The 13,226-nt window shown below is 46.2% G+C and overlaps 1 protein-coding gene across 1 annotated transcript; it reads left to right on the forward strand.

Annotated features, from left to right (window-relative positions):
- Positions 1-5,448: 5,448 nt before the first annotated feature.
- Positions 5,449-13,226, forward strand: GM2A (ganglioside GM2 activator). The gene is made up of 4 exons (XM_019734419.2): positions 5,449-5,863; positions 11,067-11,219; positions 12,127-12,309; positions 12,654-13,226. Exons 1-4 carry the CDS (start codon positions 5,777-5,779, stop codon positions 12,828-12,830), a joined length of 600 nt encoding a protein of 199 aa, XP_019589978.2. The 5' UTR covers positions 5,449-5,776; the 3' UTR covers positions 12,831-13,226.

Below are 13,226 nucleotides of genomic sequence, written 5' to 3' on the forward strand. Positions count from 1 at the left end.
TATACTACAGGTGGCAGCCGACACCCTCACTCACGTTTCAGCCCAGTTCTGCAGGCAACAATGTGCAAGCAGAACGAACGAGTCAGCTAACAGAATGCTTTGTAAACTGCAAAGGGCCCCTTGAATAGGGTTTTGATGATGGTGCTGCCTAGCTGAAATCTGGCTAATGCATTCTTAGCCCCTGTCCTGGGATCCAGGTCCCAAGTTCTGAGAACGGACAAGATCCTTATACCCTCACTCTCATCCACATCCTGGTTGGGAGTCATCAGACAATTAATGTTCTCTTAGGCGTTCTCTGGGCCTCCGGAGAAGTCAACGGGATTGTCCTTGGTTGGAAAATTACTAGCAGAAACAACCAGGATTTGTTGAATTGAAATAATCCTTGAGAGCTACTTTAGAGGCCAGCAGAGGGGGCGGGTTAGGGAAGGAAGTGGGAGTGAGAAGAGGTAAGAAAAGGCAGGCAGAGCTGTTCAAAGAACAGGATTCTGGTAAGCCTGCTTGGATTCACCCAGCGCCTCGAGGGCAGCTCAGTGGAGCTGGACACTTTACAGAATCAAAGATGCTGCATCTGGACTGACGCTCAGACATCATGGAATCCATCGCACCTCAACATGTGTTATAGGGTGTAGGGGCGGAAGAAATTTTCCTTTACCCTTCTAGGTTCTTTTGGCTGGTCTAATAATTAAATTGCCGTTAGACAGAATAAGAGAAAATAACCAAATTTAATTACATATATATGAGGAGAAAAGTCATTCACAGGACGATAAGAAGAGCAGCTGTTGAGTAATTAGGTGTTTGTCCTACCCTATAGATAGGTCATCAAAAGCTATTTCTGGTGGTAACTCTTATTATGGCCAAGGCCCCAAATTTAAATTCTTTAAGAGAGAGGTAAAAGTTTTTCATGAGCCCCCAGGGTCTTGATTGCCTTCAGCTCAAAATAATCCACATGTCAAAGTAACACTGAGCATCAAAGCTCTCTCTAGGCAAAGGCTCTAATAAGATGAAACTCTTTGGGAAATCAAAGTGATGCAAACTTGTGCAGAGGCCTCAGACTGAGGCTGGTGGGAGAGGCTGCTTCTGGGGCATCTTCCCTCAGCCTGTTTGTCTTGTTATACCAGTCCAACCCCTGTACCCCAGGGCACTGTCAGGTTCCACTGCTCTCAGGTTTCAGATGGGTGAGGTGCGAGGTGGGTGGTGCACCTGTTAGCTCTGCAGTCATGCTGGGGGATGTGGCCCTGAGCTGGGAGACTAGAAACCTGGGTCCTCATCTTACCTCTGCTGGGTGGCCTTGGGCTTCAGTTTCTTGCTCTCTAAAATGGGCTAATCAGAGGGGGTTGAAATAACTTTCAGTGTTCCTTCTAGTTTTATCCATATATACACATTCTCAAAGTTGAAAGAGACCTTGGGATCATCTCGTTTGATCTTAACTTCCTACAAATAGGGAAACTGAGGCCCAGTGAGGTTAAAGACATTGCCTAAAGTCAGAAATACCATGACCATTTAAACAAAAATTTGGGCTTTGTTAAAGAACAAAACTTTAGCAGAGTAAATTTGAATATCTAATTGGCATTATTAAGTGATTCATGAAAATGACAGCATTCAACCTAGTGAGTAGAAAGGTGCTTCCCAGGGATTGCACAAAATGGGAGGTTTTTATAGGCAAAAAGAGGGTGGTTCTAGGAAGTTAAAAGAGAGGATTATTTCAGGCAAGGCACCTTCCTTTAGGAGAATGCTGGGGGTCTTATCAGGCAAAAATACCTCTATACTATTGACTAGGAAATTCCAGGCTGATTAAAATTCCACTTTTGAAAGAGGCTGAAACTGCAATTAGGTTAGTTATGAAGTTTTGGTTTGGTGACATGGCAAAAGAGACTCCATTTTGACGTTTTTGTTTCTGTTTTTGTAAGAACTTTAATGGAAAACGATTCATTGTCTAGAGAATACTCTTCCATATATCTGCTTCTGATTCTGTGATGGATTCTGTGCCTTCTATTTCCTCTGAAGCAGATAATTCATAAGAATGAAAAATAGTATTTGCCTACACACATGTAAATTTTTGTCCTGTGGAGGTTAAATTGACTTCTCTCCCCCATTATGGAAAAGGCCAGTTTTGTCTCCATTTGCGCATTTATCAACACTACTGGTCTATAAACAGGTTTGTTCTTTGGAGTCTTCTTTACACTGATTGTATTATCTCCCATATTCCCTCATTGAAGGAGTTACATTAAATCTCTGATGTGTGCTCATTGTATATCTATGAGAGCTGTGAGTTTTGCCTTCTCTTAAAGAGAAAACCACAGACTCAAAATGGCGTCACTTGTGCTAAAGCCCATGATACCAAACCTAGATCTAATACCTGACCTAACTGTTGTTCAACCTTTCCTAGAAATACGGTCTTAATCAGTCTGAAATTTCCTGGTCAAGAACCAGCAATCTGTTGAGTGGGCCCTCTCCATTCCCCACAGAAAGAAGAGGCATTCTGCATGATAAAAACCTTGCCATTCCCTTCCCCCCAAAAGAAGATGTCTTGGTCTAAAAAATAACCCTTTAATGACTCCTTTGTCTTACGCTTTTTGCTATAAAAACCTATCATTTTGTACAACGCCGCAGAGAACCTTTCTCGTTGCTAGATGGGATGCTGCCCAATTTATGAACCGCTTAATAAAGTCATTAGATCGTCAAATTTACTTGGTTGTATTTTGTTTTTTAACACTTCATTTTGAAAATTCACCTATAATAAAAAGAATAGCCAAGATTTAAAACCAGATGTCCAGACTATCTTTGGGTCGAAACCCCACAGAGATTAGGTAGTAACAAAGTGTTCTTATGTCTACACTGCATCACCTTTGAAGGGGTTCAGAACAGGTCTCCCCAAGATGTGTTATTTACATGTGGACTATTTTGAGCTGAAGGCAATTGAGACCCTGTGGGCTCACAAGAAACTTTTACCTCTCCCCTAAAGAATTTAAATTTGGAGCCTTGCCCATAATAAGCATTATCACCTGAAATAACTTTCTATGACCTATCTATAGGACAGGGCAAACTCTTATTGAACATCTGCTCTTCTAATCTTGAGAATGATCTTCCTTCCCCCCAGAACCCCAGAACACCTGACCTTATCCTGAGCTCAGAATGTCATATTTTCCTCATATTCTTATCTGTCTCTGAACCTCTCATGTATGTGAGGTCTCTGACTCTTTCATGTATGCAGGGTATGTGTGCACCTATTGCATGCTTTATATCACTGGATGTCAACCTTGGCTACACATTTTAAGAAACTGGGATTAAAAAAAACCCAAAACAACCAGTGTTTGGGTCTCACCTCCAGTGATTTAGATGTAATTGGTCTGAAGTATGGCCTGGGTATTGGGATTTTTAAAAGCTCCCCAGAGGACTGCCGTGTGTAGCTCTGCCTAGGAACCATGGCCTGATGGTCTTGACCATGTTTAAATTTCACATTGGCTCCTATCCCAAAGGTTTCTCATTTCACCCAAGGATGGTTAAAATCCACCTTCTAAAACAGTTCTTATCAGACTCAAGAAAACAACCCACTGTAATTTGAATGAGCTTAACCCGATTTCTTGTTTTCCGGTATTATTACTCCTGGATAATATCTTGTTTGTTTCTTTAGTTGCTGATTACTCTTCTTAAATAGACACTAGTCTTTGTGGGGTGCCGGATGGGGATAGGGCCTTTATCTTGTTCAACTATTGATTCTATAACTATTTGTTCAATGAGTAAACAGCTTGGTACTGGGAGGTAGTTGTATTATTATTATTATTATTATCCCTTGTTTGGCAAACGAGGAAACTGAGGCCAGAGGGGTTAAGGCCCCTGCCCAGGCTCTCAGAGGATGCAAGTCTGGGGCTGCCTGGCATGGAATAAGTACTCTGAACAAACCACTCACTGTCCTGTTCTCCCTTTCCTCTTGGTTATGATGTTGGTTTCAGGTCACTCTCTGTGGCCTTCCAGAATTTCCTCCAAAGCCCTTCAGCTGGAGATGTCAGATACTCTCATCTCCAAGAAACGTGCCCAACTCACAGAGAGGTCCTCCAAATTTGCTTGGGTAGTAAAAGGAGCATTAATCTTTTACTGCCCAGGATCACGTGTGAAGGAGTGTGCCTGAGGCTGACAGAATGGAGTATTTAGGAGTTGGGGGGGAGGGGGCTAATGGGATAGAGGGGCCTTGGCAGGTGCAAAGATGGAGAAAGAATGATGCTGGGAGGAAGGCTGTGCAGTCTCCTTCCTGTTTCCCAATGAGGCTCCAGGGCATACCAGTGTCAGCATCCGGTTCCCCCACTCACCACCCACGCATCCCCCAAGGAGCACAGCCACTTGGACACCACTCATACTGCAGTGGGATTAGCTTCAGGAGAAGTGAGTTCTAGAACATTCCACTTCTGCTGTGTGACATTGGGCAAGTCCTCTTCCTTGTGTGGCCTCAAATTGCACTTGCGTGTAACGAAGAGGTTGTGCTAGTAGGTGAGAGAGGGAAGAGCTTATCGGAGTGGGAGGCAGATGTGCAATTTTAAAAGCATATTAAAAGAACAGGTAAAGTCTGGAGCTTAGTGAACAGTAATGTACCAATGCCAGTTTCTTAGGTTTTATAAAAATACTCTATCTTACTGTTCACAATGAGAGAAACTGAGAGATAGCTCTGTACTATTTCTGCAACTTTTCTGCCAGTCTGAAATTAATTCCAAAATTTAAAAAAATATATATTTTAAAAAGATGATTAGGTTAAGTTTCAAATTCTACTCAGACATTCAACAAAGATTGATTGTTACATGTCAGGCACTGGGTACACATTAGTGACCAAAAGTCACGGTCCCATCCCTTGTGGGGTTTACAACCTGGTGATAATTTGGCAGGAATAATATCCCGATTGCTTCTTTAAAGCAAACCTCAACTACAAAATACAGTAAACGAAATCTTGTCTGATGAGGTTTATAAGCAGAATCCTGCCTCTCTCACTGCCTTGGACTTTGGCAAAGCTCACTTCACCGTGTATAGGTTCCCTCAGAGGTAAGATGGGGCAAAAATTGGTTCCCTCAAAAGTGCTTGACAGTGCTTAGCCCGCATTAAAACACACACTAAATGTGATTTTCATTAGGATTAGAACAATTATTTAAAAACATAGTGATTCGTAACACCAGTATGGAGACGCAAAATATCGACAGGAAGAGTGACATTTCTGTCAAGGACTCGGATGTGAAAACAGAAATGTCCTTCCAGCGGTGACCATCACAGCGTGAGTTCATAAACGACAACTCCGCCCCTCCCTCGCGCTCCGGCCCCGCCCCTCTCTCGCGCTCCGGCCCCGCCCCTCCCTCGCGTTCTGGCCCCGCCCCTCCCTCGCGCTCCGGCCCCGCCCCTCTCTCGCGTTCCGGCCCCGCCCCTCCCTCGCGTTCTGGCCCCGCCCCTCTCTCGCGCTCCGGCCCCGCCCCTCCCTCGCGCTCAGTTCCTCCCCTCCCTCCCGGCCACCCTCTTTAGCCCTCAGCCCGGCTCCTTTTCGCTCCCCTCTCAGCCTTCGACCCCAGAACGTGGGGGTTTGACGCCCACGCTGGTGGGAGGGACTTACAGAAGAGAGATCTATAGTGATTCTCGGCTTTGAAATCCCAGATCCCGACGCGGCGGGGCGAATCTGATAGTGGCCGAGCTCAGCCTTGTATAACAATGCACAGCTTTACACAACCAACGCAGACAGGCTTTTAAAGGCGCCGCTGCTGGCCCCTGACTTTGTCATTATCTTCGCGCAGACCTACCTTCTGCAGTGATGCCCCTGATGCGGGCTCCGCTCCTGATCGCCCTGGGCTTGCTTCTGGCTGGCCCTGAGGCCCTTGCAAAGGTCTTACTGGACCAGGTAAGTGCCGCTCTGTCAGGAGGCTGCTTCCAGCATCTTGGCCCCGCTGAGGGCGTGCGGGTCATGATGGGATATGGGGGGTGGCTTCTCCGGTCTCTACAATTCCTTCTCTGCAGCAGCAGCGCCTCCCAAAGTCACTAACTTGGTCTCAGTGGGTCTTTTCCTTTCTCCCGGTTGTTTCTCCATGTAGGGGAGGAAGAAGCTTTCCTCTGCCTTCTAGGTGCTGTCAGTTGGCCTAATAATCAAATCGACATGATGGACAAGAGAAAATAACAAAATGTAGTTACATAAGTATGTAGGAAATGTGCCAAAGTGGCACATCTTGGGGAAGTCTATTCTGAATCCCTTCGCCCCTCTGTACAGTGAGGGTGGTCTATAAGACCTTATTCGGCTCCAGACTTGTTTGGAAGGTTTAACCTCACTCATGTACTCTCCTGCCCTCTTTCCAAACGTCTGCGTGAAATTTTGCAGAATTGGAAGACTAAGGCACTGTTTACCTGCCCACCACTTCCACCCCTTGCAAAGGCCTGGCACCCATCCCTTCTCTGTACTTCTCCGTGGCTTGGCCTGTCCTGATGGGTGGGTGGGTTTGAAAGGCCATCCAAGCCAGAAGGTCCAGACTTGTTCCTCTGGTGACAGAGATCCAGCCCTGCTCCTGGTCGTGAGCCATGGAGAGGCTCTGGCCTCCAAGCTTGCCCGTTTACTTCTCACTCAGCAAGCTCCAGAGCCTTGGGACAGGGAAGTTCTGTCATTCAGAGACCAACCACCTTGGAAATATTTGTCTGTGAGGAACAGTGTGGTATCAAGGGAACTGGAATAGGACAGAGCTGGGAGGCTTGGCTGCTGATCCCGTCTCTGTCTCTAATCCATGGGCATGGCCTGTGGGTTCCCTGAATCCTAGTCTCTTCATCTATAAAATGGGCATGATGTAGCCAACCTGCATTTCTTGTGGGTTGTGGGTGAAGGGAAACGCTTTCATGGATGGGAAAGCTCTAAAATCTTAAACAAAGTGTGACATTAGCCAGTGGGCTCAGCCTTACCCTGCCTTTGGGACAAGGAGTCTGTTTTATCTATTGAATGAAGAAGCCAGGGCCTTTGGCTTTATTTTTCCAGAGGATTCAATTTGTCCCTGAGTGTGGGTTGAGAATGTTTCTCTTGTCTCCAGGTGTGACCACTATGAGGTGGAGTTCGGCTAAGACTCAAGCTTGCCCTACAGCCCCATTCTCCTTCCTATATGTCTTGGCTATGGATGCCATTCCAGACCATTCCAGAGGGTCTTAGGTTGGCAGCTTTGGAGAGGCCTTGAGATATCATAGAGTTCCCCCACTTCACTCAGGCCCATAGTGGAGGACAGGGTACTCACCCAAAATTACACAGCAAGTGGCAGTTTCGATCCTTCTCTGTTAGCATCCAGCTCTTCTCTGTATTCATGTGGTTCAAAGCCCTGTCCCTGAGATCATGGGCCAGAGGAAGGCTTTGGGGTGAAGGGGGTGTTTGAGCATCCAGAACCCTGAGTTCCAGTTCCTCTTCTTGTATTAACCAGTTTCAGGATGCCGGGCTGTGGTAAGGATTAGAGAATGGGGGAGAATGTCTAACCTTGTGCTGGACATACAGACTCTGAGACAGTATCATGACTGCCATGTATTGTGTACATCCTATGTGCTATGTGTTAGGTCATGTGCCTTTTTCCTAATAAACTTTCTTGGAGAAGTAATTTTAGATTTACAGAGAAGTTACACTGATAGTACCGAGATCCCATATACGCCTCACCCAATGTCCTCGAAAGTTAACATCTTATGTACCAGGTGCACATGTCAAAACTGGAAAACCAGCATTGGTACATTACCATTAATGCGACACTAGACTTTAGGGATTTGACCAGTTTTTCCAGGAATGGCCTCTTTCTGTTTCAGGATCCAATCCAGGTATCACATTGCATTTGTTGTCATTGTCTCCCCAGTCTCCTCTGGTCTGTGACAGTTTTTCAGGTGAATGTTTTCATGGGCTTGACAGTTTATAGGAGTTGTGACCTATACTTTCTGTATACTGTTTCCCCGAAAATCAGACCTAGCCAGATCATCAGCTCTAATGTGTCTTTTGGAGCAAAAATTAATATAAGACCCGGTCTTATTTTAATATAATATAAGACCGGGTCTTATGTAATGTAATATAATATAGTATAGTATAGTATAGTATAGTATAATATAATATAATATAATATAATATAATACAATACAATACAATACAATACAATACAATACAATATAACATAATACAATACCGGGTATAATATAATATAATATAATATAATATAATATAATATAATACCGGGTCTTATATTAATTTTTGCTCCAAAAGAGGCATTAGAGCTGATGGTCTGGCTAGGTCTTCTTTTTGAGGAAACATGGTACAAACTTCTCCCTCACACAGTAGCCCTGTGAGAAGATAAAATTATGCTCATTTGATAGACGAGTAAACTGAACTTAAAAGCGGTTTACTTAGCCATGGTCTCAGCTAGTGAGATCAGCTGAGGTCTGATTTGAACCCAGGTCTGTGATTTGTACCCATATTTCTGGCTCCAGAACTGTGCCTTTCCCCTCTGCACTATGTTGCCCGATGTTGCCATTTCTTGCATGTTGGGATAGCAAGTATCTGGTGCCAGGCTTGGTCCTTAGCAGACATTGCTAATCTATACCTCCTTTTCCGGGTGCAGAATTGATTGCCACAGAAGCCTCTGGTCATGCATTGGGAAACAACCTGTTACGTCTCCCCCAGGGCCTGGGGGGAGGGGGAGCTTTGGAGAGGGGAGGGGATTCTTCAGTTCCAACAGGGCACTCTGGATGCTTCCTCCAGCCTGGAATCATTCCTCAGTATGAATGAGGCTCCCTTAGAATCTGTGAAGGCAGCCCCCCAAAATGGCTAGTCCTCCTACCTACCCTCCAGCCCACCTCTTAATTCCAGGCACTCTCATTTGATGGTCGCCTCCTCATTGGTCTCCCCACTTCTACCTGTTCTGCTCCAAGCTGTTCTCAGCCATAAACCAGAGTGTGGCACTCTCCTGCAATGGGGTTCCATTGCACTTACAGAAAATCCAGCCTCCTGACAAGGCCCTGCATGAAGTGACCTTGCCACCCCTCCAAGCTCATCTGGGCAGCTTGTCCACTGCATCTAACACACTGGCCTTGTAGTGCCAGAGCAGCTAAGCTGCTTCCTACCACACGGCCTTTGTGTGTGTTCCCTCCTTCTCGTGGTACTTACAGGGCTGACTCCTCATCCTGCAGGAGTCAGCTTAAGTATCACTTCCTCACCATCCTATTTAATACTGGACTTCTGTGTTACTCTCAGTCTTCCTTTTTGTTTCCCTATGGCACTTAGAAATCATAGTGGGTGATATGTATTTACATGAGACTGTAAGCGCCTCAAGACAGGGCAGGAACATTTCTAACTGTTTTCCACTGTTAACACAGCACTTATCCCAGGGCCTGTGATCATTGCTCCATAAATATTTGTGGAATGAATGTTAAAGGATGCATTTATTGACTCCTCTGTAAGGGGCCCTAGGGAATATAGGGATGAATTGGACCCTGTCCTGCCTTTCTTAGTCATGGCACAATGTTTCATTCCAAGGGACAGAAACTCATTCCAAGAAGCTCAGGTAAAGGTAAGTTTTTTCCAGGTACACAGGAATCTCACGGAACTGGTGACAAGAAGTGGAGGATGGATGTCTGATGGCTGTTCATTTAGTGAGTCAGCCCATGCTTTGGGCCTGGCATTGTGTTGAGCTTTCCATTCATGCTGTCACCCTCACAACCGCCCTGAGAGGCAAGGATAAAAGCCTTCATTTACAAGTTGTGGCAATTGGGGCTCCAAAGAGTAAACTGTCCTATATAATCACATGATGTGGTGGCTGGGCTATGATTTCAACCCACGTCTGTTGACTAAAGCCTTGATGACACCGTATCTCATGCCAAAGCCATGCCCTTCACTGCCTATTTAGATAGGGTAGGGAGGGGGGGAGGTGACTCCATCTGTTCTTTTTTCCATAGCCTAGCAGAGCCCTTAGTTCTTGTCCCTTTGTCTTGGTCATGGGTCTAGGAGTTCTAGCCCCATCCCAAAGCTATGACCCAATGACAATGCAAACCCCAATGTCCCCTGAGTGGTTTTGCCTCCATCTCAATTCCCAAATCAGAGGCAGAGAGAATCTGTCAGCTAAGCAGCTTGGGTTAGGTGTTCCCTTTTGGCCTAGTTGGCTGTGGGTGTGTTGATGCATGATCCCTGTGACCAGCTTGGGAGTGTGGGACTGGTAGGTTTTCCTTTTAAGTTGGGATGTGCATGGTGGCTGTGCTGTGTCTCACAGGTGGCCTTAGGGGGCTGGGAAAGGTGTGAGCGGGTGGGCAGTCTGCACAGTATAGGAAGTTTGATCACAGACAAGCAGACAGGGTCTCGTGGGAGCATGGAGTCAGTGGTCATGTGTAGCTGGACAAGATGGTGGAATCAGGAGACCTCGGGGTGAGAAGTGACTCAGCAGAGGGGAGGAGGGTGGCTCAGGTGGGGACAGGGCACGAGCAATGGGATGGGAGGAAGAAATCACTAGTTAGGATTGGGCAAGTTCATTCAGTGGGGGTGGTTTATCAACAAGTGGCTCACCGGGGATCTTTTTGTGTGTGTGCTAGTCCCTTGGGTTAATTGTCCACCCCTTGAGGGTGAGGTTTTGCATGTTATGTTTCCCACTGTGTTTTGTGTTTCCTGTTGTTCCTGGCTCTGAATTGGGGTGGAAGGAGTGGGGTGTGTGATGGGAATAAGGTCCTGGGCATGGCTGCAAAGGGGAATCCTCCAGGAGTTTCCCTCTAAGGAAATCCCAAGACTGACTGGAGAGGGGAGGGGAGCAGGGAGGCAGGAGATCGGGAAAGCTCCCACCAGAGGCAGACATGGTCAGTCTCCTGTCTGCAAGCTCAAGGTCCGGTATATTGTGCTTTATAGTTCAGCACACTTTTGGGAGATTATGTCTTTTGAGTCTTTTACTGTAGTCCTGCCTATGAAATGAGTAAGACAGTGTTTTATCTCAGGTTTACAGATGAAGCTCAGAGAGGGTAGGTACCTCGCCCAACCTCACACTGTCTCTGTTGATTCTTTTGATGTGTGAGAGTTCCTTTGGTCAACTTTTCTCTTTTCTCGCTGCCATGATTATCCGTTGCCACTTCAGTTCAGTAGCTTTTCCTGGGAGAACTGCGATGAGGGCAAGGACCCTGTGCTGATCAAAAGCCTGACTGTGGAGCCGCACCCCATTGTACAGCCTGGAAATGTGACTATCAGTGTTGAGACGCAGTCGAGCATCCCCGTCAGTGCTCCTCTGAAGGTGAGTCCGGGGTGGGTGGCACTGGTGAGGGGCCGGAGGGAAGGAGCCCTGGGCCAGCTGGCAGAGGCCCTGAGGGACGTACGCTCAGGGAACTGTAAAGAACTGGCATCTCAGAGCAGCAAAGGAGGGATGGGTTGGTAGAAGGGTCCTCAGGTTCAAATGGATCACAGTGTCATAGGATTGGAAGGAATCTGATGTCAGCCCAACAACTTCTTACTGAGGACGCAAATGACTGATCTCCTCGCCCCTGGCAGGGAGTGCTCCAGACTCCCGAACAGGATGCTCACTGTTGTCTGACAGCTCCGCTCAGGCAATTTGGTTTTGGTAGCATTGACATTATTCATTATAAAACAGACATATCAATCAGCAAGAGATAGGTAGTCAACTTTAGAAAATGCAAAAATGGTCAAAATGAGGGGAAAAATAAAAGAAATTAACCTGAAGTCTCACTCCCTAGTGATCAGGACTAAGTACTTCGAAGATTTTGAAATGCTAGGGTTTGGAATGTTCCCCCATCCCAAGCGCACGTAACATACATATTCATTTTTAATGGATATACGTGAAAATAATCATATGTGTAAATGGACTCCTGTAAACTAACTCCTCACGACATAGTCATTGCTAGCTATTTATATAACCAATGGGTATTGACTCCCTAAAGAATTCTAAGACTGGTTCTGTGAAGGGGAGAAACAAATCACATTTGATTATTAATGTCTGCCAAGGGTACAGGAAAGGATAAAATTGGACACGTGCCACAGTATTGCCATTTTTGGATCAGAATATCTCCAAGACCCTAACCAATTAAAAATTCTGTGGTTGAAATAAAATTCTGACCTTTTAAAGAGGCAGAGGAGCTGGTATGTTTGCCTTGGAATTTACACTTTCTCAAATTCTTTCTCACCAGATGGAAGTAACTATGCAGAAAGAAATGGCTGGCTTCTGGGTCAAAGTCCCGTGTATGGAACAATTTGGTAGCTGTACCTATGAAGATATGTGCAATGTATTTGACACTTATGTTCCCCCTGGAGAATCCTGCCCAGAGCCCCTGCACTCCTATGGCCTTCCCTGCCACTGTCCCTTCAAAGAAGTAAGTGCTTAGGAAAGGAGAGCATTATCCTCCATGGCTGGAGTAAAGGCATGGGGTTTAGAGGGAAGGTCCTTGGGTTTTCCTCCTGCATATCTGGATGTCTATGGAAGGATGTAAATTGGTGTGATCTATGCTGAATTGCTTAGCCTTGGGGGGGGCTCAGTTTATTCATCTGTGAAATGGGAGGCTTGAACTTCGATGTGACCTTCAGTGCCCTTTAGCTATAACATTCCATGCTCTACAGTGCTATGGCAATCTCTAATGTCCTGTGGCCCTTAGGCGAATGGGAGGAGGGTCCCATCAGTAGACTCCCACTGACCTGTGATCCACTGGCTTTCCCACAGGGCACATACTCCCTGCCCAAGAGTGTTATCACCCTGCCCCCGCTGGACCTGCCCGGCTGGGTCAGTACTGGAAACTACCGCATCCAGAACATCCTAAGCAGCGGCGAGAAACGTCTGGGCTGTTTCAAGATCGATGTCTCTCTAGCAAAAAATGCGCCACCAGCTACAGCAGAATGAAGCGGTGTGAGGAAGGCATCCCTCTTCCTCTGTCTTGCATTTGCCAAGGCCAAATTCTGATTCCCTGTCCCCCTTCAGGCCCCTTTCTACTGTGATGCCCCTACCCTTGCTGAAAATCTTTTTGTGCCACCTCCATTTGAGGTGTGGGCAAGCAGCCCTAACCTAAGGGAGCACGAGCTTGGCGGTTCTCGATAGCCCTGGACATCTACTGGGCCGGCCGCTTCATTTTCCTCCTCACCCCCAGGGCTTTCTTTCTAACCGCTTAACTCATTTTCTGTACCGTCAGGGGTAGGACCTACATGTACTGTGAGCCCAAGTTCAGGTTGACTCCGTCTTGCTCTCCTGAAGTAACTTTATGATTTTTTCATTAAATTTTTTTTCTTTTTAACAAAAAAA

The sequence above is a fragment of the Rhinolophus sinicus genome, linkage group LG10, assembly GCF_036562045.2.
Source record: "Rhinolophus sinicus isolate RSC01 linkage group LG10, ASM3656204v1, whole genome shotgun sequence".
Classification (NCBI taxonomy): domain Eukaryota; kingdom Metazoa; phylum Chordata; class Mammalia; order Chiroptera; family Rhinolophidae; genus Rhinolophus; species Rhinolophus sinicus.

What these genes read in the sequence shown, in the direction of transcription:
- GM2A (XM_019734419.2), top strand. Translation starts at nt 5,777, where the DNA reads ATGCCCCTGATGCGGGCTCCGCTCCTGATCGCCCTGGGCTTGCTTCTG. An exon ending in CCGTCAGTGCTCCTCTGAAG is followed by an intron (nt 11,220 to 12,126) that starts GTGAGTCCGGGG and finishes CTTTCTCACCAG; the next exon opens with ATGGAAGTAACTATGCAGAA. An exon ending in GCCACTGTCCCTTCAAAGAA is followed by an intron (nt 12,310 to 12,653) that starts GTAAGTGCTTAG and finishes GCTTTCCCACAG; the next exon opens with GGCACATACTCCCTGCCCAA.